General features: G+C 39.6%; 1 protein-coding gene across 10 annotated transcripts in view; it reads left to right on the top strand.

Annotated features, from left to right (window-relative positions):
* Positions 1 to 25,480, top strand: part of FAT3 (FAT atypical cadherin 3) — a 403,498-nt gene that overhangs the window by 320,444 nt on the left and 57,574 nt on the right. For 9 of the 10 annotated variants that reach the window (XM_071432782.1, XM_071432789.1, XM_071432787.1 and 6 more), the window contains 4 exons: positions 1,288 to 5,361; positions 12,663 to 12,859; positions 13,947 to 14,100; positions 14,947 to 15,180. In XM_071432782.1, the coding sequence (XP_071288883.1) occupies positions 1,288 to 5,361; positions 12,663 to 12,859; positions 13,947 to 14,100; positions 14,947 to 15,180 (4,659 nt within the window). Of the gene's footprint in view, positions 1 to 1,287; positions 5,362 to 12,662; positions 12,860 to 13,946; positions 14,101 to 14,946; positions 15,316 to 25,480 lie in introns of those variants that run through there. The other variant, XM_071432791.1, reaches the window with a different exon arrangement.

Here is a 25,480-nt window from a genome sequence, read left to right as displayed (position 1 = left end):
AACCACTACCAGTAACCAGTATTGAACTGCATAGAGTAGTATGTAGCTTAAATTAGCCTCCAGAATTTACAACAGATAGTGAATCATATCTTAAAAATAGTTCACATTACCTCACTTCATTTAGGATTTCATGTATTTAGGCATTCCAGCTACAGCTTACACGTTTATTTCTCTGTGTGCAGCACCCATAACAATCACTTAAAAAACCCTCTCTTGTGTATCACCTGACATATATTTCTCTCCCATCCTTGAATGGATGCTTGACTGTAGATTGGAAACAGTTCTAGATTTGAAGATGTGAATTACAATAGAGGGAACATGGTATAGTGGTTGAAATTGCTGTAACTCAGTATATACTGTTTGTATTTAGAATCAAAATCAGGAAAAGAGTCTGTATGCTTATATATGCCATTTATATTTGCAGCACTTACTTCAAGCAAGCACTCAATAAAACAGCAAAATAAGGATTGCCAATTAAAGGTGATCTCTAATTACAGGGTAGGAATACATGCAGAAAGTTTTGAATCTGTTTTGCTGAAGAAGAGATTGGCAAAAAGACCAGAAAGAAATAAAGGCCCCCAAAAAGTTCTCTGATCCAAACTTACTGTTTTCACCTTTATGCAGTCAGTGATATCGTGCTTTCATGTTGTAACAGACATTTCATGACATTTTCTACTAAATCTCATTCATCTGGATTCATCCTCCTCAGAGATCATATGATAAAACTCTGTGCCACAGGACACTTGAATCTCTTTTCTATGCTATTTGCTCTGTTTTATTTTTTCTAAATGCCACTTTAACCTTTTTATATTCAGTTCTTTGAGTCTTGAACTACTGTAATCTCCTGTATGGTTTCTTAATATGCCATTCAATTAGGAGCCTGAGTTGTTATCCATTAGTCATATAATTGGCTTATTAGCCTCTGATCTCATTTCTTTGCCTTAGGTGTACATGTATTTGACTAATTTCTGTAATTTAGGGATGCTTTTCCTTACTTCAGTAGGAGTAATGTGCATGCAGTTCTTGCTCTGATGCTGGTACTGAGAATCAAGATATAGAGGTGGCAACACCTGAGTTTCTGATGCCTTGAATACCTATACCATCTACTGAGCTCTCTAATTAACAGAAGAAAGGGTGAAAGGGCCTTCAGAGTGCTGTTACATTGGGGGTGTTTTGGTGTTTTTTTATTTAGGTAACCTTTAAAAATGCAGCTTGTTGCTTCTGGTTTAGGTTATCATAAAGTGAGTCATATTTCATTTCTAATCTCATTTAATATCTTTGTTTTAGGAAACACGGGAAACACATTCAAGATTGAACCAGTTTTAGGCATCATTACATTACTCAAGGAGCCAGACTTAACCACAATGGGACAGTTTGTTTTGTCAGTCAAAGTGACTGATCAAGGTTCTCCAGCGCTGTCTGCAACAGCAATTGTGCGAATATCTGTGACGATGGCAGATAACTCCCACCCTAAGTTCACTCTAAAAGAGTACCAAGCAGAGGTCAATGAAAATGTGGATATTGGTACTTCTGTCATTTCTCTCTCTGCAATCAGTCAGTCCACGTTAGTTTATGAGGTTAAAGATGGCAATGTTGATGGAGTCTTCACCATAAACCCATATTCTGGAGTGATCACCAGTCAAAAGGCCCTTGATTATGAACGTGCTTCCTCCTATCAGCTCATCGTACAGGCAACAAATATGGCCGGCATGGCTTCAAATGCCACTGTGAACATTCAGATTGTTGATGAAAATGACAACCCACCAGTTTTTCTCTTCTCTCAGTACTCGGGCAGCATAAGCGAGGCTGCTCCTGTGAACAGCGTGGTCCGCAGTGCAAATAACAGTCCCCTGGTGATACGTGCCACTGATGCTGACAGCAACCAGAACGCTTTGCTTGTCTATCAGATTGTGGAATCAACTGCAAAAAAGTATTTCACAGTAGATTCCAGCACAGGTGCAATCAGAACAATTGCAAATTTAGATCATGAAACAATAGCCCACTTCCACTTCCATGTTCATGTTAGGGACAGTGGGAATCCCCAGCTTACAGCAGAGAGCCCAGTTGAAGTGACCGTTGAGGTAACTGATGTCAATGACAACCCACCAGTCTTCAGCCAGGCCGTGTTTGAGACAGTCTTGCTCCTGCCCACATATATTGGTGTTGAGGTTCTCAAAGTCAAAGCTTCAGACCCAGATTCAGAGATCCCTCCAGAACTAACATTTAGTATAATTGAAGGCAATATGGACCATTTTTTAATTGACTCAAGCACAGGGGTACTCACCATTAAAAACAATAGTCTCTCCAAAGACCATTATATGCTAATAGTAAGGGTATCTGATGGAAAATTTTATAGTACTGCTATGGTGACAATAATGGTAAAAGAAGCGATGGATAGTGGACTCCATTTCACACAAAATTTTTATTCCACTTCTATATCAGAAAACAGCACCAATATCACAAAGATCGCTGTGGTGAATGCTGTTGGCAACCGCCTCAATGAGCCTTTGAAATACAGCATATTAAACCCAGGAAACAAATTTAAAATCAAATCCACCTCAGGAGTCATTCAGACCACTGGCATCCCCTTTGACCGAGAGGAACAGGAGCTGTATGAGCTGGTGGTGGAAGCAAGCCGTGAGCTAGATCACCTCCGTGTTGCTCGAGTTGTGGTGAGAGTTTACATTGAGGACATAAATGACAACGCCCCAGTGTTTGTAGGGCTTCCATACTACGCTGCTGTGCAGGTCGATGCTGAGCCTGGCACCCTGATATATCGAGTGACAGCTATTGATAAAGACAAGGGTGACAATGGCGAGGTGTCGTACCTGCTGAAGGAAGACTATGGACATTTTGAAATTGATAGAGGATCTGGCAGTGTCACTTTAAAGGAAGCCTTCAATTCTGACTTGTCTAATATAGAGTACTTGGTTGTCATTCTTGCCAAGGATGGTGGTAACCCATCACTGTCTGCGTCGGTAGAGCTCCCCATTACTATTGTTAACAAAGCAATGCCTGTGTTTGACAAGCCCTTCTATACAGCTTCTGTGAATGAAGATGTAGAAATGCACATGCCGATTCTAAGCATAAATGCAACCAGTCCAGAAGGCCAGGGTATCATTTATATCATTGTTGATGGAGATCCCTACAACCAGTTTAATATCGACTTTGATACTGGAGTTCTGAGTGTCATCAGCCCACTGGACTATGAAATAAATTCTCTTTTCAAGCTGATGGTGCGAGCCAGCGATGCTCTCACTGGCGCTCGCGCTGAGGTAACCGTGGACTTGATTGTTAATGATGTTAATGATAATCCTCCCATTTTTGATCAGTCAGCTTACAATGCTACTCTGTCCGAAGCTTCTTTGATTGGGACTCCTGTGCTGCAGGTTGTTGCTACTGATGCTGACTCTGACAATAACAAGATTGTACAATATCAGATAGTCCAGGACACCTTTAACAGCACTGACTATTTCCATATAGACAGCAGCAGTGGCCTTATTTTGACAGCCCGAATGCTGGATCATGAACTCATACAGCAGTGCAGCTTGAAAGTCAGAGCAACTGATAATGGGTTCCCCCCTCTGAGCAGCGAGGTTCTCGTTAGTATCTCAATAACAGATATGAATGACAACCCTCCAGTTTTTAACCAGTTAATATATGAATCATATGTGAGCGAACTGGCGCCTCGGGGTCATTTTGTGACTTGTGTCCAAGCTTCTGATGCCGACAGCTCTGATTTTGACAGACTGGAGTACAGCATCCTATCAGGAAATGATCGGACCAGTTTCATTATGGACAGCAAGAGCGGTGTTATCACTCTTTCCAACCACCGCAAGCAGAGGATGGAGCCCATGTACAGCCTGAACGTCTCTGTGTCTGACGGGCTGTTCACCAGCACAGCTCAGGTGCACATTCAGATCCTTGGGGCCAACCTCTACAGCCCTGTATTCTCACAGAGCATTTATGTTGCAGAGGTTAGAGAAAACGCTGCTCCTGGAATGAAGGTAATCCATGTGAAGGCAACAGACGGGGATTCAGGCGTGTATGGCCAGATCAGCTACTCCATAATAAATGACTTCGCCAAGGACCGATTTTTGATTGATGCAAATGGGCAGATTCTGACAACTGAGAGGTTAGACCGTGAGAACCCGCTGGAAAGTGATATTGATATATTCTTGAGAGCCCTTGATGGAGGTGGCAGGACTACATTTTGCACTGTGAGAGTGATAGTAGTGGATGAGAATGACAATGCTCCCAAATTTATGACAGTCGAATACAGAGCAAGTGTCAAAGCAGATGTTGGGAAAGGTTACTTGGTGACCCAAGTGCAAGCAGTAGATCCAGATGATGGAGCCAATTCCAGAATTACCTATTCTCTGTATAGTGAAGCCTCTGTTTCAGTAGCTGATCTGCTTGAAATTGATCCAGATAATGGATGGATGGTCACCAAGGGTAGCTTTAACCAACTGAAAAACACTGTTCTATCATTCTTTGTCAAAGCAGTCGATGGTGGCATTCCTGTAAAGCATTCCCTCATTCCTGTCTACATCCATGTTTTGCCGCCAGAAACCATTTTGCCTTCTTTTTCTCAGCCCCAGTATTCTTTCACCGTGGCAGAAGACACCCTCATAGGCAGTACTATTGACATTCTGCATGTTTTGCCCAATCAGGGTGCTTTGTATAGCACAGTTAATGGTGAGCTATCTGCAAACAACAAAGATGGGGTTTTCATCATAGAGAAGGACACAGGGCTCATAAAATTGGATAAGAGGCTTGACCACGAAATAAATCCTGCCTTCCACTTCAAAGTTGCGGCCTCAATTCAGTTAGACAAAGTAGACATTGTGCTGACTGTGGATGTGGAGGTGAAGGTGTTGGATGTCAATGACAACAAGCCTGTGTTTGAAGCAGCTAGCTATGATGCTGTAATAATGGAAGGCATGCCTATAGGAACAAAACTCATGCAAGTCAAAGCGGTCGATGCAGACTCGAGTGCGAACGGGCAGGTCACGTACACGCTTGCGGTGGAATCGGAGCTGCAGAAGATCACAGAAGCATTCACCATTGATAGCAACAGTGGCTGGATCAGTACACTGAAGGATCTGGACCACGAAAAGGATTCTGCTTTCACCTTTGCAGTGGTGGCCTCGGATCTGGGGGAAGCTTTGTCCTTGTCCTCAACCACCTTGGTCTCAGTTACAGTGACAGATATAAACGATAACGCGCCTATCTTTGAGCACGAGGTGTACAGGGGGTCGGTGAAGGAGAGTGACCCTCCAGGGGAAGTTGTGGCTGTTCTTAGTACCTGGGATGAAGACACATCTGATGTCAATCGGCAGGTTAGCTACCATATTACAGGTGAGAGACAGCTTGCATGCTTTCTTCCCATAACCAGCTTACTGAAGAAGAACTGTGCATGTGTCCAGTTTTATGTGAATGTTTAGCAGGGTTTCAAGCTAAATTATCCTAAATTATCACTGTGAATGAGTCAATTACATTCCGGTTTTTTTTTTTTTTTGGACAGAATTTGCAGCCAAGCTGAAAAGAGGGAGAGGAATGTGTGTGTGTGTGTGTGTGTGTGTGTGTGTGTGTGTGTGTGTCTGTGTTGCTCTCTCAATTTTCCAAGATGAATGCTTCCTGATTTGCTGCGGTGCAATGTAGTGTAGCCATCAACCCATCAAAATTGATATGTCAGCTTGAAAACCATCATGAATTAATGTTTCAAACAAGGGAAAATGAAAATTTTCTTCTTACAGAGAAAATCCTTTTACTTCCAAGCATTTAAATTTCTTTTGAAATAACATTTTTCTTTTTGAGATAGGAAAGTGGATGCCAGAGCCATTTTGAAATACCACTATTTGGAATGGGGAGGGGGGAGGGGGCATGAATGAATTTTGCATTACATGGAATGAGGGATGCCATTTATTATCAGCACAGATTTCTGGCCAGGGAAATAGTAATATACTTAGAAGCACTGCTTAGCTGCCATGCATTGTTATATACAGCATAAGGAAATTTTGATTACATTACTAATACATTTTTCAAAGCATGGTAACGTTGCTCTTTCCTATTGTGTATTTATTATCATTCTTTTCGCCTAGATTCAGCCTAGCTTTTGTGTGAGGATGTTGTGAGTGATGGGTGCTACAGTTATTTTTCTCCTTCCATCTTGCATTGTCCAATAGCTTTTGTTAGGGAACAACTTTTTCACTCCCTCCAACCTTAGCAATTCAAGAGCTATTATTTACTTCCTAGTATTAACCAAACTATTGGAAAAGTCCACATTTTTCACACTGGATGGGATTCAACATACATAAGACTGCATGTAGGAAGCAGGCTGTGGGCAAAAATTACTTAACTAATGGGAAAATAGTTTGTGTATTTTGCTCTGGAGGGTTAAAGCTCCTACCCCTTTGTTAGCTATCAAAATGAAAATGGCTGTGAGATGGTGTGTAGAGAGAGGTGTGAACCCCAGTTAGCCACAGACTGTGTTACACATCACAAGTGGTATAATTTTCAAAGCAACCGGAAGAAATTAATGGATTAATTGTAACTTGAAATTTTGGATTCACTTTAAAGATTTGCAAAGACTATGTGTTAATAGTGTAATGTGCTGTATGATATTAGAAGTAGGGTCAAGGTAGTCCTGTGTGTAACTGTCAGGATTTAGAGGCTCTGGGCAAGGTGCATTAGCTGCTGGTGGCCCAGTTCCCACATATGTAAAAATAAATCAGTAGATTTATTTTTTGTACTAGAGATTTTGGGATATTTGAAAGAGTTTGGGGATCCCAGTGTAGAAAGTACAGTGGGAAATGAAAACCCTTTGGTTTGTAACAAAGATATGCTAGTGTGCTGTGATCATTGACTTTGTTGTGAAGTCTGGCAGTCATCTCTTACAATGCATTATGCCTTTAGTTAGGTAGTGTTTTTTCTTCACATATGACTGCTGTTAATTTAGCAAAAACTGGACTTCTGAATAACAACTGTCAGATATGACTCATAAATTATAGATCATTCTGTACCTTAGTTTCTGCCACTGTTCAAAATATGACAGATATTTTGCTGTTCTGTTAGCTTCTGAAAACATTAGATGTCAAAGCCCAAAGCTTTCTTACTGTACAATTACTAAAGCACAGAATGGGCTCAGAAATTCCACTTCCTTTGAATATATCATTTGAGCTTGGGAAATGCACAAGGAAGAATTAGGTTTTTTTGATTAAAATGTCAAAACATGTTAAAATATAGTTTCACTCACAAAATAGTCTATTCACACTTTACCTCAAGTTGATCCCAGGAAGAGCACTTGTGTATTTCATGGAATCAGATTAACTAGATGATTATTCAAAAGCTGTGGCTTTCTGGAGGCATTTTGAATCGTAGAAACTTCTGTGAATACAGTAAACTCTGAGTAAAAATGATACATTAACAAAAAGGAAGAAGAAGACAAACTATGAGACTGTCATGTGTATCCACCAAAAACAGCTTTGTGAAAATGCATCTGGATAAAAGTTGCACACAGAAGATAGGTAGAAGAAATCATTATTTATAAGATAAGAGAAATAAATATCCTGGGGCAGATGTGATCACTGAAGAGTCCTTTGTGCCCTTTTAAGAAGTACAAATGCCTATTGCAGTCTTCTCATCAGTCTTGAAAAGTGGTAGATACAGTCGTGTGGATAAATAAATATTCTGCTTCTATTCCTTCAGTTTATGATTGTTTTTCATGATTACTGGCAAGAAGTTGCCATTGCCAAGTCCACTTTCATTTGCATTTGATGGTGAGGGAAAAAAATTTTGCACTTACTCTTGGTTATTTGTAGTTCAGTAGCAGCTGGAGATGTTCACAAAGCAGAAGCACTCTACATAAATCTTAATAGAAAATCAATATGAAGTGCAGACGACACAAATGCACTTAGGAAGCAAAGTAGTTTTCTTTTGAAGGCTCATTTGAGGTCATTGCCTATATCATTTGGGGCAGTTTGCCTAAAACCAGGGTTCTTCTGATGTCTAGCCAATCTATACCCAGCCAGATATTACTGAGATTTAAGAATGGCAAACCATGAAAAGCCACCAGAAGAATGTCAGCTGCCAAGACATAGGTACAGTAAAGTGTTTTGTGTTCCTCAGTGATGTTAATTAAGCTTCCTCAGACACATAAAGCTAGGGAGTCAACAGTCTTTGAGCTTGGTTCAGCTGAATACAAGGAAGATAGACAGTGTGTTTTGGAAGAATGAAGTGGTGTTGTACACAGGAGGTCATTTGCTGGGTTGTTGCCCAGTATGAGCAAAGGTGTGGCTTTTGTTAGTTTTTTATCATATATTTGAGATACTGGAATTCTGGAGAAATGGGTATTTCAGTGTTTGGGAAGGCCTTGTGTTGCCAGATGAAGAACAGTTTCTACAATTTTATGGTAGTAAAGCTAGGAAGATTGGATTTATAATTTCAGAAGCTGAGTAAACATGCAACATCTTAAACTGGGAGTGGAGGATAAACGTATTGATTTTGTGTAATGCAAATGCCTAGAGTTCTAACTGGGAATTGAAAGTAGTTAAATAAATGCATAAATGTAAGACAGAAGCTAAATAAATAAGTTAGTAAATATTCAGTTCCCCCTCCCAGATGGGGACATTGCAGTGAAAACTGATACTGTTGGCTTCTAGTTTTCCATTCCCTTTTAGTTGCTATAATGGCCTCTGTGTGTGCTTTAGTAATGATGTGTGTCAGGATTTGTTTATTTTGGATCACTGTGTCTCTGCATTTCATTTGTATCTGGCTGTTTTCTTTCTTTACTTCAACTTGAGCTTGATTTGGCTTTGTAGTATTTGCTGACTAGGGAGGGAGGGAGAGCATTATTTAAACTTCAAGTAACAAAAGATAAAAGATACTGCTGATTCTTTTAGCCTCAAAGCCTTTCTAAAAAGTTACTGGAGTGTTTTTTGTAGCTAGCACTTCACTGTTGTGACATTCAAAGTAGAACATAAGAAAACTGCCAAAAGATTTTAAAGAATCCATTAATATATGTAGTCAGGAGGCTTCCGTTTAGAAAAGCTACATTATTCAGAGTGAAAAACTAATTAATTAGAATGCCCCTAGGAAACTGAATCTGCTTGCATATATTAGTGAAAAAGTTAATTAATCACTGCAGAACGAGATCTGCATCAAGACATATGTATAAGTACTAGGAAATGGTTTCCTGGGCCATAGTGTGGATTTTTTTGCCTTTCCATTTTTAAGAATATTTTCCTGGTGGTGTTTTAGTTTTATATCTCATTATATCTCTTACACTTTATAGTCCACCTTTGCCTTCCACCAGTGAAATATACAGCCAGTCCTGAGAAGCAAAAAAAATGAAAAAAAAAAGTTCTCATAAAAAAGACATGCAGATAAACCACTATTCCTGCATATTGCACAGGTTTCTTGGTCAATCAGATTGATTCTTTTCTAGTGGAGTAAAAAGGGGGAAAAGAGATCCCAAGGACTGTTTTTTATACATATTCCCCAAATTCCTAGGTATGATTTAAAAGCCATTCCATTAGCAACAAAACAACAGTGATTTTAAAATTGCTCCAAGGTAGTGTTTCTGCTAACCATAAAAGCCACCAGCTGATTTTAATTAGATTTTACCTTTCCTCTTTTCTTAGCAATGGGATGCCCATACCTTGAGTCTATTGCTTCCTAGTTGGTCAGGACAGTTAATAATTTCCTTTTACAAAAGGACTAATATGCAGGAAAGCCCTGATTAATATCATGAAACAAAATAAGAATGTTTAAGACTACTTTTATTAATGGTTTACAACATTAAACTCACTATGACAAGATTACAGCCTTTTATAAAGGAGAGTTAAGCTTTTTTTTATGCTGGCATTGAATTGAATAGAAGGAATTTGATGTCAATCAGCAGGGGTCTGCCTTCTTTGAAGTCACATTCAGGCTCAAGTCAGTGGACAGATTCTCATTTTCCTTGGATTGTATTCAGATCTGGCCAGTAGTATACTTCAACACTCTTTAGGAGAAATGTGTGTTTATATGACACAACAAATTAAACAATGGTGATTATTCCAGACTATCACAGAAATCAATGGGAAAACTGCTTAGTTTTGTGATCAAAAAGGGTGGTTTTCTATCAACAGAAAATATCTGTATTTGATACATGAGTTTAGTGCTCTGTATGATTCAAAAGTCTTTTATAATTATAATGCCTATCTGACTAATTTTCTGGAAATCCTATTCATTACAACTTGCTTTTTTTGGCACAGTCACAGCTAGCACAAATGGTGACTCTTAACAAGAAAGATTTGCTCAGCCTGACTCAAATGACTTAGTTTTCATATTAAATAGAAACCAGTCTATCTTGTCATTGGTAGCTAATGAAGAAGGCATAAATTACAGCCTGTGACCTCCTTCCTGCTTTTTGATGTAGAAAGAAGGTATGAAATGGACATTTGACTTTTTTGATTGGTTTCAAGCTCAACTTCAAGTTCAGACCTCCTCTGTGTTGTTATTTTGACAAAAAGGTCCCTGAGAACTGACAGAATTCTGACAACAGAAGCAAGATATCAGAGACACTAATTGCCTGATAACAGAGTCAACACAAATAAATTCAGCCTTGGATTTTTATTTTTTTTACTTACTTATGCAGTCATTCAGTGGAAGTACTAGAGGGGAAGGTTTAAGAACCTGGTCTTTCCATTCAGCTTGTACATATCCCATGACACATGTCAGAACCCCGATTAATTTGTAAGCAAATACACACTAGCATGTTTGACATTCTTGAATGTGCTACTAGAAAGAATAAGCATTCCCTGTATAGTTTTATAGCACTTTTAAACATGAGCAACATAGAAAGTAGTTCTAAGATTGAATTCCTGCGTGGAGAACATAGGAGAAAGCTTAATATGGTGGGCAGATAGCTATTAGCAGGTTGGCTGCAATTATAGTTCCGCCAGTGGAGCATCGTGATGCTTTTTAATATTTCCTCACCCAGTTTCTGTAGCACGTGAGTTTGCTATGAGTGCAGTGTTCTCTCCTCAATTATTAAATGTGCAGATACATTTTTACAGACCAAGCTGGGCACAGAAGGCTGGGTAGTTGGCTTTACTGGCTTTGGCTAGGGTAGAATTAATTTTCTGTGAAGAATCTGCTATGGAGCTGTGATTTGGATTTGTGATGTCACAGGAATGTTTTAGTTATGGCTGAGCAGAGCTTACACAGAGTCCAGGCCTCTTCTGGTCCTCAGGCAACCCACCAGTGAGGAGGAGGGGGGTGCAGAAGGAGCTGGGAGGAGACGCAGCTAGGACGCTGACCCAACTGACCACAGGCATATTCCACTCTCTATGGCAGCATGCTCAGCATATAAAAGCTGAGGGAAGAAGGAGGAAGTGAGGAGATGTTCAGAGTTAATGGCATTTATCTTCCCAAGTAACTGTCAGGGTGACAAAGCCCTGCTTTTCTGGAGGTGGCTGAACAACTGCCATGAATTCTTTTTTCTTTTGCTTATACACAGAACTTTTGCTTTACCTATTAAACTGTCTTTGTCTCAACCCATGAGTTTTCTTACATTTACCCTTCAGTTTCTCCTCCCATTCCCACTGGGAAGGAAATGAGCAAGCAGCTGTATGGGCCTTAGCTGACTAGCAAAGTGAAGTCATAACACTGGTTTAAAAGACTTAACTGTCTGGTCTGACAGGAGGTTTGAATCAGACTCACAGAAAGATGATTGAAGATTATTTCTTCATGGACCAGGCAGGACACTGTACCATTTCAAATAAAAGATTAAATAACTGAATAACTGTTAGAAACATTAATGATTGTGCCCACCCTAATTATTGCACACTTCTGTATGTGACATGTCCTTCCCTTCCCCTTTCCCTTCCCCTTCCCTTCCTCCTGAGGATGATGTGGACCAAAACTTTCCCTCTCCCAACCTCTTTTTGTCACCAGGCAATTTAATGATGTGGAAAAGCAACATTGTCCAGGTTCAGTTATGACATGGTAAAAATCTCTTCTGCTTTATCTCCAGCACACCTTTCACCAGCTTCCACTCTTGGATACGTTTGATCTATTTGTACTGTTTACCTTCCAGCTGTTTCTCAAATGACCTCTTGTTAGGACTATTTAATACTAATGTGTCTTCCTGTGTCATGTAAACTTTTTTAAAAACTAGAATTTTAATAAGCACCAGAATGGTGCAGCTGTATGATAAAGCTTTCATTAGAGGATTCCTTAATAGAACCCACTTCCAGTCCTTGATTGCATAATCAACAGCTAATGAAATTGTCTTGGTAACAAGAGCTACGGTGTATTACATCCTCTCCCGAGACTAAGTGGAAAGACAATTGTACCAGCCCGAGAGGACTATTGATTGTTCACAGTTTGAATTTGATTACCCTTACGGAGAACTGAACGAGAGATCATCTTCAGCTCTGCTAAATGGATTTTTTTTCCACTGAAAGTTATCGGTTCACTTTCATACAGGGCAATCGGGGGCAATAAACACAGGGAGTGTGATTTCATTACAGATTTCCTGAGTCTGCAAGTTTGGAAGTACCAAAAGCTGTGAAAGAAATGATGGCTGCTTAGTAATGTGGCTCTGTGTTTAAACCAGGTGGGAGCTCTGAAGGGACACCACAGCTCATGGTGTGTTGCTTGTCTTATTGCAGGAGGGAATCCCAAAGGGAAGTTTGCTCTGGGACTGGTTCAGAACGAGTGGAAAGTTTATGTTAAAAGGCCTCTGGATCGGGAAGAGCAAGACATTTATTATCTGAACATCACTGCCACAGATGGCCTCTTTGTGACCCAAGCTGCTGTGGAAGTGACTGTCACTGATGTTAATGATAATAATCCAGTTTGTGAGCAGGTGAGTTAACACCACCCATGGCAAGTGGCCGCTGTGTTGAGAAAGGGTGATCTTTCTGTTTGCAAGTATTCAAAGTATTCATAGGAAATGCTGATTTTCATCCTTATGGTCTTAGTTGAAGAATCTGCAGTGATCTGAGAGAGAAGCAGGAAAAAGCATTCCTGTGAAGCCAAGATTGAAGGATAATTGTCTCATAAAGCTTTCAAAGGAGTCTTGTACACAGTGGCCTTAGCTGGCTTTACAAGAAATGATGCGTTGTGAGGTGGCATTGGGCAGCTACTCCTCCCCTGCAAAGAAGAATGAGCTCTCCTTTCACAACCCATGTAGAACTGTCATCAGTCTAGTTTAATTCCAGCATTCCTCAACTTTCCAGATACCAGACATCCAGTGGAAAAGAAGGCTGTAGCTTGCTATCCTTTCGTTAGGAATGCATGTAGTGTGGCCTGACCACAGCTTTCAGAGTGCTAACTGTCTTGTATTCTGTGGAAAGGCTATCCAGGGAACTGATGTTAGTGCAATAGAAAGGTCTGTGTGAAAGAAAAAACATGATAAAACCCAGAGTTCCTTAACGGTACTACTCACAGAAAATTTATAAATTTTTTTTTTTTTTTTTTTTAATGTGTGTGTATGTGTGTGTGTGTGTGTGTGCATGCACATACTCATATAATTCCTATCCTCACATTATCATTCACTCTTGGATTAGTCTCATTGCAAGAACCACTCTACCACTCTGGGGAATCACAATCTGTATTTCCCTCAAAATTGCTGGATGAGGTGATAAAAACAATTGTTTCTGTTAGCACACTCATCAAGATTTTCATTTCATAGGTGTCAATGGAATAAATAGAAGATACAAAATGGTATTGCATTAAGCACCTAAGATGAGCCCTATTCACAGTCATAATCTGGCATTGTTTCTGTGACACCTCATAGTTTAACAGTGATTTGAATTTCTAGGAATGTATTGTGTAAAGGAAAATTGTTTCCTGTATAGAAAGATGCACTACAAATAGTTTTTAAAAAAAGATTGTTCAAAGACTGTAAAATACTGCTACAGCATAACTAACATGTCTGGTTTTGACTCTAGGTTGCCTACACAGCATTGTTTCCTGAAGATATTCCACCAAACAAAGTAATTCTCAAAATCAGCGCTAAAGATGCTGACATCGGAGCCAATGGTGAAATTCGCTATTCTCTTTATGGTTCAGGGAACAATAAATTTTTCTTAGATCCAGAAAATGGTAAGAAGACCAAATGTTTCTGAATAGCCTTAACCCCTCTGGGTACTGGTTTCATTAAATAGAATTACATGTGGCTATCAGCCAGTTTTTCCAGTTCTGGCAGATTTGGGTGACCATTTGAACGGCGGTGACAGGAGGGAGAAAGAGGGACATCTTTGTTGGTCAGGTTGGATGTTACAACCAGAACAGTTGATATCCATCCTTTTGTTTCCCTGCAGACTTCAGGTTAGATCATAGCTTTATCATAGAACCACATAGAACCAGGCTATTTTGGGCTGGAAGAGAACTTTGAAAGTCATCTAGGCCAAACCCATATACAGATTCATCTTCTAATAGATCATGTTGAGACCCATCCAGTTAAGGTTTCTAGGGCTGTGCCAGTGTCACTGTTTCACCACCCTAAGCATAAAAAATGTCTTCCCTTATATCTAGTCTAAATCTACCCTCTTTTAATTTAAAGCGATTACTCTTTGTCATATCACCGCAAGTACTGCTAAATAGGAAATGTTTCTGTGTTAAGGAGTCTATAAATCTTGAGAGTGACAGAAAGACAGACTTGGAAAAACATGGTGGTGTTTGTATGGGTAAAGCTGTAGGCTGCTGTCAAAGCCACCATGAATGGCTTGTCATCCCTGCACTCATATTGACACCTCACTTATTTGGGTAAAGAGGAAGGGGAAGTGACACTGCTGTGAGTTTTTAATCTGTTTGTTGGAATAAGCAATGTTGGTTTTGTTTTCTCTTTCCTATTCCTTTGAAGCACGTGGTTTTGAGACACTCTGGCTGTCTAGAATTAATGATGTTGCTACAATAATAATGACAACTGCTGCTTTTAAATAATTTCAGGTGAGCTAAAATCTTTGGCCCCTCTTGACCGAGAGAAAATCCCTGCATACAACTTGGTTGCCCGAGCCACTGATGGTGGTGGCAGGTTTTGCCAGTCAGAAATCCATCTTATTTTAGAAGATGTTAATGATAATCCACCAGTGTTTTCATCTGACCACTACACTGCTTGTGTCTACGAGAACACAGCCACTAAAGCTTTGTTAACAAGAGTCCAAGCAACTGATCCTGATGTTGGTAAGTGAATAACATTGCAAAAAAAAAAAAAAGTTTATGAAAATTCTGCGGGTTGGTGGAATTGCAGAGCAGATTTGCTTTTCTATTGCTAAATTTCTTCATTTTCTCCTCCTCGTTCTTCTTTATCTTCCCCATTCTTTCTCTTCTCTTTTTTCACATCAAAATGCTTGTGTCTGATCTTGACATAATGGTGTTACAAAGAGAAAGGCATTGCAGCAGCCACAGAAACATGTAGTCTTCTCTTGATCAGCAATAGCAGGGGAAAGATCTTTTTGGGGCTAAATTGCAACTTTCTTCCTTCAGTGGTCTTGCCTCTTTTCTTGAGCCATGATTTTGAACACCCATGCCTCTATTTATGCAAATAATATAGTTACATGCTACAGGGACCTATACCTGATTAATCACAGCTTTTCTAGAGTTTTATACTGCAATAGCTCCCATTTGTTCCAGCTGGTTACCTTAGCATAAAACTATTGTACACTGTGAATAAATATTATAAATGTTCTGGTTACTTAACTGCACACTCTTTGAAAGTGTAATCTTTTATTATATGAGGACCTTAGCCTTGAAATGTGGGCCCAATTATAAATATTTAAAGGGGGATCATTTGGTGTAATACAGTGGTAAAACCTACTGAATATTAGAAAAATTTTTAGGTCATTCACTTGAGTTGAAATAACTTTGGTTTTTTGTTGTTTTTTTTTTTTCTTTCTGTGTTTTGGAGGTGGCCTGAATAGTTTTCATGTAAAAAGCAGATCTTTCATTCAGTGAAAAGAAAAAATAAATTTACCAAGTAGAGTGCATGCTGGAAGTCTCAGTTATTTGTGAGGCTGATAGTTTAGATATACAGGAATTCATAAAGGAGCAGCAGCATTCATTAATGTATCTATGAAAAGCCACATTATATGCCATGGTTGAAAACCATGGCATATAATTAAAATTATGATATTGTCCTGCAGTGAAGAGCCAATTACTGCTGGTAAACTACTGAACCATCTGAAGAGACAGTGTTGTTATTTTCCACTGTTGTATTAATTGCCATTTTTCTTGTATGTGGGATGACATTCAAGGAGAGTGGGGACACAATTAGAATAAAAAGTTGTCAAGAAAAGTTCTTGCTAGCTCCAACTTTACATAACAAGATGGTTAACAATTAAAAAAACCCACAAACTATGAGCTAGTTGCTGTACATTCCTTCTGAAACTAGAGAAGTTGAAGGTAGGGATGGATATGGTGAATGAGAAGGGCCTATGTACTTCATTAATGCTTAGACCTGAAAATCAAACCATACTGTGTATCACAGGTAAATTACTAAAAAGTCCCTAAAACTGGATTTTGTTCTAATTACTGTTCCGTTAGTCCCTACTAAAATCACTGATTCCCTATTGCTAGATAATGAATGAATTCAGGTAGTGTAATGTTCCCCTGAGAGAAAAAATATATAATTGATATTCCTGATGGGCTGTGATAGTCCTCTAAGGCTTTTTGAAGTGTTATCCTGAAAACATCAGTGGAGGCAGTAATCATCATACAAATAAATTTTTAACATTTAGGAAAAATCTTGTGATCAGACTTAGGATTTGCCTGCTCTGCTTTGGGCTTTAAGGGCCGTGTACTGTAAGGGCAGGAGCATGAATATTGAGGCCATTGAGAGAAGACTTGGGAGTAGTCCTTTTATGGTCCACAACTAAACACAACAGAATCCTGAGAATACTGTGTTCAGACACTGTTGGATAATTAAGACAATGTCCACGTAAGAGAAAAATAGGGTTATATCTGCCTTGTGCCTTTGATATCTGTTGAAGCTCCTGATCTCATAATATCCTGTGAAATTATAGGACTGGACCATAAATTGCTGTTTAATATATTTATAATTTAGATAAATACTTAGAAACTAGCTGTACCAGCTGGACACACTGAGGGAAAATTGTGATCCTCCTTCACAGTATTCAAGAGAAGAAAACAGTTTTAACTGTTTAGTAGCACACAAGTTCATTTTCCATTATCTCTACATACAGCCAGGGATCTTAAATTACATGATCTCCTGAAGGAGAGAGAATATGCATAAGTCTATTTGTTAGGATATTTTATGGTTTTAATTGAAAACAGTTATTTCTCCTATACTGCTGTGATTGGAAAGTTTTAGTATTTCCACAATATGGTATTTGAGACTTATTCACCACCAGCAGGTTTGGAAATGTTCAAACTAAGAAATGAAAGCAAAATGCTGGTTCTACATTTTTTCAAGAGGTTTACAGAAGGCAGTGAATTTTTCACCTCCCACTGTCTCCAAAGCAAAGAGCCAAATTACTCCATTTTGTTCAAATCAAGGCAATAGAAGAACTGGAATGAATGCTGAGGTGTAATTACCAGAGCAAACCCATCACACAACTGCAGTATCAGCCTGTTTCAAAGGAATTAGGGTCGTGCTAGGGCAGCAAGTCTGAGGAAACTTACATGGGACTTTATCAATTTTTTAACATCATACTTGCCACAAACTTCAGGATAAATGTGGAGCCCAAAGCTGAGGTGCAGGCACATACTCATTTCCAGTGCTGCTCGTGTTTTCTGCATGCACAGGGTGTTGTGGCCTTGCTCACAGAGTACAAGAATGAATGACAGTATCATCCAGGCTCAGCAGTGCTTTAAGTGATGGTTAAATCCTGCCTCACTTGCAGGTACTGTGCTTTGTGAATGACCTCCCTGCTCAGGCCTGTTTCCATGATGATTAATGGTGTAGTCTACCAAAGGCAGGAGCACTTATTGTACTAAAAATGAAGAGTGCATTATCCATCTTTCTGCAGTCTTCTTCATCACCACTGGGGCACCAGCCATCCAGATCTGTAGTCAGTTTAGTGATTTCACTGATCAATTGATTTTTTTCTGGGTTTATGATGAATATGAGATTCTAATTTGGCTGACAATGGGAATTGCCTTGTCAGGCAGCTCTCTCTTGCCTGCCACTGCTGCCTTCCAGCCTCTCTCTCCATTAGTTGATGTTTAAAGATGTGGCAAATCATCTCCTGCACAACTAGCCAGTACAGATGGACTGGGCCATCTTTGAGCCAGCACCTTGTATTGCATGCAGCCAACGTGCAGGAAAACACAGGCATGTAGGTTAAAAATTGGCAGGAGTGGCCTTTATTTGGTTGCAGAGTTCATGCAGTGTGCATGAACTGCCCTGCTCTGTTCTCAGCTGCCCCCCAACCTCACAGCCCCTCCCCAGCCCAGGGCCTGTGCCAGTGCATCTCACAGGAGATGTGGTAACATGCATGCCGCCAGGAGCCAGCTGGTATCCATGTTTTGGTTTGGGAAGGCAAACCAGAGTGCTTCTCAGGGTCACTGATGAGACTGATCTGCTTCTTCCTTGAATAGCAGGCATCTTGTCCAACCCTCCTGCACAAGCAGGGATGTCTACAGCAGGTTATCTAGGACTCAGTCCAGATGGCTTTTGGCTACCTCCAAGGGCAGAGGGTGATGTCCTCCAAGGGTTGACTGCTATGCAGCATGCGCGCCTCAGAGGTCCTCTGGGAATAACCAGAGACCTGCATTGTGGATACAGATAAAAGTGTAACATGCTCACCATGATCTGTTGTACATGACAAAAGTGTTATTTCAGGAAATACCCTCCTATATCTTACAGAAGATTTAATGACATTGAGTAATGCAACCTGGAAAAACAATGAGCAGTGTGCTACCTTATTCAAAGCATTTTCTCACTTTTGTGCATAGGTTGCCCAGACTTTTGGATGTGTCCCAGCTTCTGCAGGGCTTGTAGCCTCGTGAGTAGAATGGTCTAAGGTTTATTCACCACTTCTGAAAAAAAACATCCAGCTAATTTTGGGGTCAGTAGATTTAAATGATGAGCCTGGATTTCTATTCTTTGTTCCTAGTATTTGATGCTTTGGTATTTAGGTGGATATGAGAGAAAATATGGGTGTTGAAAGCCTAATTTAGGAAGCCAGAATAAGATTTGAGACCCTCCCAAAGATATGTTTATACAGTCAGTTTATATGGGTTAATTGTGGTTGAATTTGATTCTGTTCTTTAAGCAGTTTTATAGAGTTAAATATTATTTGGACCAGGATTTATGAGAAGGATTCTGTTGTCAGCTGATTAGAGCATTTGTGTTTAATCTGGAGAGTTTAAATAAATCAAGTCTGTAATCAGTCTGATTCTTGGCATGTGGAGCTAATTATTCACCTTTTCACACAAAGTGGAAGAGCTGCAGCAGAAGAGACTCAGCCCTTCTGGGGGAAGTAGTTTGACCTTCTTAGTAGGAGACATCTGCTTCCTAAACCCAAACTTCTCCAACAAAAGAATTGATAGGGAAACTGGTAAACTGAGGGAAGGAGTGCCATTTTCTTTCAGGTTCTTATGGAAAATTTTTTGTTTGATTTCAAGGAAATCTGTGTCAAGAAATTATACTTTTCCTGCAAGGTTCGACCTCACATATTTTGATGTTTCAATAAAGACTTGCTTGATCAAAAAAAAGCACAAACCCATACCCTTATCCTTACCATGTGTTGCTCACAAGGCACCTGCACAGGAAATAATAGATTTCTTTACTAGGGATGAATGATAATATGACTTCTCCTTCAGGTTTCAGCCATTCCAGTTTAGGGTGTACCTACCTCCAAAAGGATGGGGAAGCAGGTGTATTTTATCTTCTTTTTCTTCCTGTCCTGTGTGTCAGTGAGGAAAACAGAAGAAATGACTAAAACAATAAAAATGAAGTATCTGCCAGAAATAGTGACCAAGGAATATAGATAGTTCTCTGAGGTTTATCACTGGTTTTTAAAAAGTGGCATCACAATGCTGGTGAGCCTAGCATGGAAAAAAATCACTCAGGCTGTTCAGTGGGTCACCACTTTCAAGAATACACATGTGGAACTAGAGTACAGACTTCAGCCTCATCAATGGTGGGATTTGCTCTTGAAGGAATTAGGGCAGCTGAGCGTGTTGCAGTCACAGCTGCCTCACAGCTGGGCTCAGGGAAGTGTGAAGTGTTGCCAGGTGAGATTGCAGGAGGGTCAGAGAGAGGTGTAAGACAGTCACAGCTTGACTGGAGAGCAGCTCTCTGAATTATGTGTAATGGTGAGTAACAAAATACAAGAAATGCTGAAGTAGGTACTGATTTTGGCATTTTCTGGCAAAACCAGTACACAGCCAACCTTTGCTTTATCTGTTTGTTAATGTTGGGCATGTCCCTTAAAATGGATCTAGAAACTTTTGGAGTGTTCAGGATCTGAAAAAGATGAAGGCAGCTATTGAAACGTGAATAAAAAGAGTAACAGAGATAATAGGACAGAAGATGTACTAAAACTCAACAGCTAATAGGTAGTTAACTTTGGTAATGAGGCCAGCTAGATGGCATTTCTAGGTATTGTCTGGGTTTTTATAAAATAAATATTACAAGATACTTTACAGAGGATGACTCATTCTCTTTAAAATATACATGGTGTTTTCTATATCTTCACCCACATCATTGCCTCACAGACTTTTAAAATAGTACCCGGGTTAGGTCTCTAATGCAGGATATGAAAAAGACATGAATTATTAATTCCCTTTACTCTAGCAATCCAAAACAGCACTGCATAAGTAAGAGGTGTAGTTTAAGTAGGGAGGCCTGTCCCCTGTCACTGGAGCTGTTTTCAGAAAGAATTTGGGAATCAGCCATGGAAGAAAAAAACAACAAATCAATCAACTAAAAGACAAAAAGAAACCAAACAAAAAGCCCAAAAGACCCAAAACAAAACAAGACAAAATAAGAAAAAAAAAACCAAACATACAACCAAAAAAAAAAAAAGGAACACAAAACAAAAGGAAAGGCATGAGTGAGCATTGCTCTGTAGCCTGGTGGTTGATTTGGTTCTGGGCTCTGTTCCTCAGAGCTTATTCAATGAATAGCAATAGTCCATGATGATGTATCCTTATACTCCTTCTTCCTGGAAAGGTGTTTTTGCCATTAGACTTCTGTCAAGTCTTCCATAAGGAGAGTGGAATGGCAAAGCCCAACATTCCCCAATTGTCTGGCCCATTCTACAGACACTTGCAAGTCCAAATTCACTCAGTGAGCTGTCCAAGAGAAAACCTAGATTTTGCCTTCCTAGTAAAGGCAAAAACTCTAATAGGAATGCAGAGATACAGCACACTGGACCCTGAAAAATTACCAAATTAAAAAATAATAGGCTCTTAGGAGTTTAGACTTGGCTTAGGAGGTAAATAAACTTGTTAGGAGGTAAATAAACAAGGTATTTGGGGATTTTGAAAACCTCTGACAAAACATTCAGCATGACCCTGTTGAATCCCTCAGAGGGCCATATTTTTAAAGCTTCAGGGGTAGTCAGGAGGATGCAGTAACCCTCGTTGCATTTAAATAATGAGATGTGTGTATCAAGATGACTAAAAGCTAGTCTGTGTTCAGGAACTGGAAGTCATCAAACCAATCTCATTTCCTTCTGCAACATGTGAGGAGGCCATATTGAAATAAATATTATGAGTGTTATGGCTTAGGTTTAGTGAGTTTTATGGCATTGTACTGCACCATATTTTTATGTGTAAGCCAGGGAAACATGGTCTGCACCAAACTGCTATCAGGGGAGTTTGTAGTAACCATTATACTGGAGGGGTAAGTTAAGAAAGGTGCTGGGTGCAGCATTGCTGTTTTGATTCCTGAATACATAAATAGGCATAAGGACTGTATTGCTAAATGTCAGAAAGCAGAGTGGTGCTGCAAGTTACCCTGGGTAGTGCCAAAGCTGCAGTTGTGGTATTTAACAGTTGGAAAAGTGGTATGGAAAAACCCAGTGCAAATCATCAAGATAAGTGTGATGTCCATGTTTAGGCAAGAAAACCAAGTGCACTGGTGTTGTCTGGCTGGTGGCTGCCTGGGCAGCAGAACTTCAGAGGTGCAACTGTGACCCACAGGCTGAAGGTATTTATTCTTTCATACTGGTATGAAAAGGCAAATATTCTATGAGATGGGTAAACCAGAGTAATACTGGAAAAAATAAGTAATTCTTTCTGTTTAATTGGTGTTGGCCAATCCTGACCTGAAAGGCTGTGTTGTTTTTGGTGCAGCACTTCCAAGAAGATGTGGGCTACATTTTCCAGGAAGATGTAGGAGATTGACAAAAGAGATCACTAGTCTGGAAGAAAATTCAGGAAATATTGAAACAGTTGAGAGGGTCTGCCAGAGAGAAAAGAGTTGAGATGATAAAATATAACAGTCTTCAGCTTTCAGATAAGTAGCTCTGAGGAAGGAAGCTGACCCTTGTTCTTTTTTCTTTTCCCTTGTCTTTTATTAATTTTATTCAATCTCAGCAAAAAGTCAGAACAAGATTTTTAGTTGTAAGAAAAGTGAGACTCTGGGGTGTCCAAGGAGCTTATGCAAGTTCCTGATCAAAGGATAGGCCTCTGTTTGGGGATGAATTGCATCCATCTTGTCTTTGTGCAGGGATAAATTAGATGACCTCTCAGGATTCTGGCTCTCTTCACACTTTCTCATTTCTAGTAGTTTCTTTAATTTTTGAGATTTCCAAGATATTGTTAACAACATAGAGGCAAAAAAGTGGACAAAGAAGAATTGTATCTCTTGGATTTTATTGAGTGAATAAACTCTGTCTTTAAACTGGATCACTTAAACATATATATATATATGTGAATAGTCTCTCTCTATGTATATACACATACACAAATATATAAAATATAATATACAAACTATTTGATCACATGTCTAATGAAGAGAGGCTGAGGGAGCTGGGGTTGAGAGGAGACCTTCTTGCTCTCAATAACTACCTAAAAGGAGCTTGTGGTGAGGTGGGGGTTGGTCTCATCTCCCAGGTAGAAAATGAAGGGATGAGAGGAAATGGCCTCAAGTTGTGCCAGGAAAGGTTTAGATAGGATATTAGGAAAAATTTCTTCACAAGCATTGGAATAGGCTATCCACGTGGAATTACTACCCCTGGAAGTGTTTAAAATGTGCATGGATGTGCTGCTTGAGGACATGGTTTGGAGCTGGGTTAACAGTTGGACTCAGTGATCTTAGAGGTCTTTTTCTATCTTAATGGTTCTAGTCATGCTTACATATGTGTATATATGCTTTTTATCTCTCTCTGTGTGTGCATTCCACTGCTTCTGGTTATGTTTCCCTATGTTACCAGCTGCAATGTGTAACCCTGAATCAGGTACCTCCAAAATCCCAGCTTCAGAAAAATTGACTCAGGAGCACTGAAGAAAACAAGTATATATGTCAAGTGATGTAAACCAGTGCCCAGGAATATGAAAATCCCTGGTAGGAAAGAGATGGAGGGTGAGCCAACTATCCAGATCTTGACTTCCCACCAAAAAGACAGCTCCTGTCTCAGCTGAAATGGAAAGCAGGGTTTTAGACACCCATGGATGGTCCCATACTGCTAAGAGTTTGTACCTTCCATTTCTGTCAAGTATTTCCCTTTAGTAAGGGGCTGATTATCTTCAGGTCTGCCCTGCCCTCATTCCATGGTACCCTGACTCCATTGGAGCAGTGGTGTGAGTAAAGGCCTTTGGGGTTAGGGCTATTTTTTTCCCTCAGAAAAGGGAAAAATAGTGAAAGTCTATCTTGGTAGCAGTGTTATGGATTGAACTCAGTCAGGTTTTCTGCTTAAGCTGTAAAAATCACTTGAAATATTTTCCCTGTGGGGCTATATATTCTTCTACAGTTCAACAAGGTACTTGAGGCAAGGTTTCTCTTTCATCTCAAAATGATGGAGTAGAGTACTATAAAATCTGGTTTAGAATTCATCTTTTGTCTTGTTTGCTGTTAACAAAGTTGTGGACTTTTATCTTCTAGTAATTGGCCTTGTGGTTAACATTTGGGTAGTTGGGAAAGGTCATAGGTACACACCAGTGTTAATCATCACATCATAAAAGAGGCAAGAGAAAGCACAATAATCAGATTGTTTGTTTTGTATGTCTGCAAACCACTGCTGAACTAAAAAATATTTTTTTTCATTTTCCTTTCTGGTCTACATCTTGTTTGTTTATTTTCAATACTTGCCATTACATTTCTTTTCATCGGCTTTCAAAATGAAAATGAGTAGATGACAAAAGTTAATGTCATTTTTCAGACATAAACTGAGTAGTCTAGCTTTATTTGGGGAAACACATTAAATAATGAGTTCAGGGTGACAGATGAAACCTGAAAGGAGAAACACTGTGTGGCTTTTAATATGTGTAACTTTTACTTTATGTGTGATGCATAAAGGTATTGCCCACTGCAGAAACTTACTGTCATATGGGGATTGTGCCTATTGGGTTAATGCTCAGCCTTTTAATTGGTGTCAATCAGGATCAAAATGTGTTGTAACTCCACCATTTTCAGTTGAGTTGCATCTCAAATTGTGTGTCCAGTTCTGGACCCTCACTGCAAGAAAGACATTGAGGTGCTGGAGTGTGTCCAGGGAAGGGCAATGGAGCTGGGGAAGTGTCCGGAGCACAAGTCTGGTGAGGAGAAGCTGAGGGAGCTGGGGGCGTTTAGTCTAGAGAAAGGGAGATTCAGGGAGGACCTTCTCTCTCTCTACAGCCACTTAAAAGAAGGTTGTAGTGAGTTGAGGGTTGGACTCTTTTCCCAAGTAACAAGCAGTAGGACAATAGGAAATGGCAGCAAGTTAAGCCATGGGAGGTTTAGATTGGAAAAAAGAAAAAATTTCTTCTCTGAAAGCCTTGTCAAGCACTAGAACAGGCTGCCCAATGAAGTAGTTGAGTTACAACCTTGGGAAGTATTTAAAAGATGTGTAGATGTGACACTCAGGGACATGGTTGAGTGGTGGCCTCACTGTGACAGTGCTGGGCTAATCGATGATCTCAAAGGACATTTCCAGACTGAATGATTCTGTGATTCTGTGCTTTATACAAGGAGGATATTGATAGTGCTGAATTGTGAAGCAAAGTTCCTGATGCTATTTAAACTAGTAATGACATAGAAGTTGTCATGATGTGGCATTCAGTGTGTGCCCCTTTGTTTTAGTACAGAAGAAACCAAGAATAAAAGCCTATTTGAAGAATGGTGTTTGAGGTACTAGGCAGGTGTGTGTTTTACAAGCTCTTCACACCAGAGATTTCGCAAAGGGCAATATTCTATCATATGCTAATACAAGTCTAAATAGAAAAGGTGTTACCTTATTCCTTTATTTAAAAAGAAATGTACTGAAATTTTCTTATTTTAATAATGATTCCTGCACAGACTTTCCTTGTTCAAATAGCTCATGTTCATGATTGGCACCTTAGAAATCTGAGAAGTTTGAGTGAGTGAGTTGAC

This window comes from Agelaius tricolor, unplaced genomic scaffold (assembly GCF_023055355.1).
Source record: "Agelaius tricolor isolate 1412-34295 unplaced genomic scaffold, bAgeTri1.0.p SCAF_9, whole genome shotgun sequence".
Classification (NCBI taxonomy): domain Eukaryota; kingdom Metazoa; phylum Chordata; class Aves; order Passeriformes; family Icteridae; genus Agelaius; species Agelaius tricolor.
The sequence above is the reverse complement of the archived record's forward strand: the minus strand, read 5'-3'. Positions and strand labels throughout refer to the sequence as shown.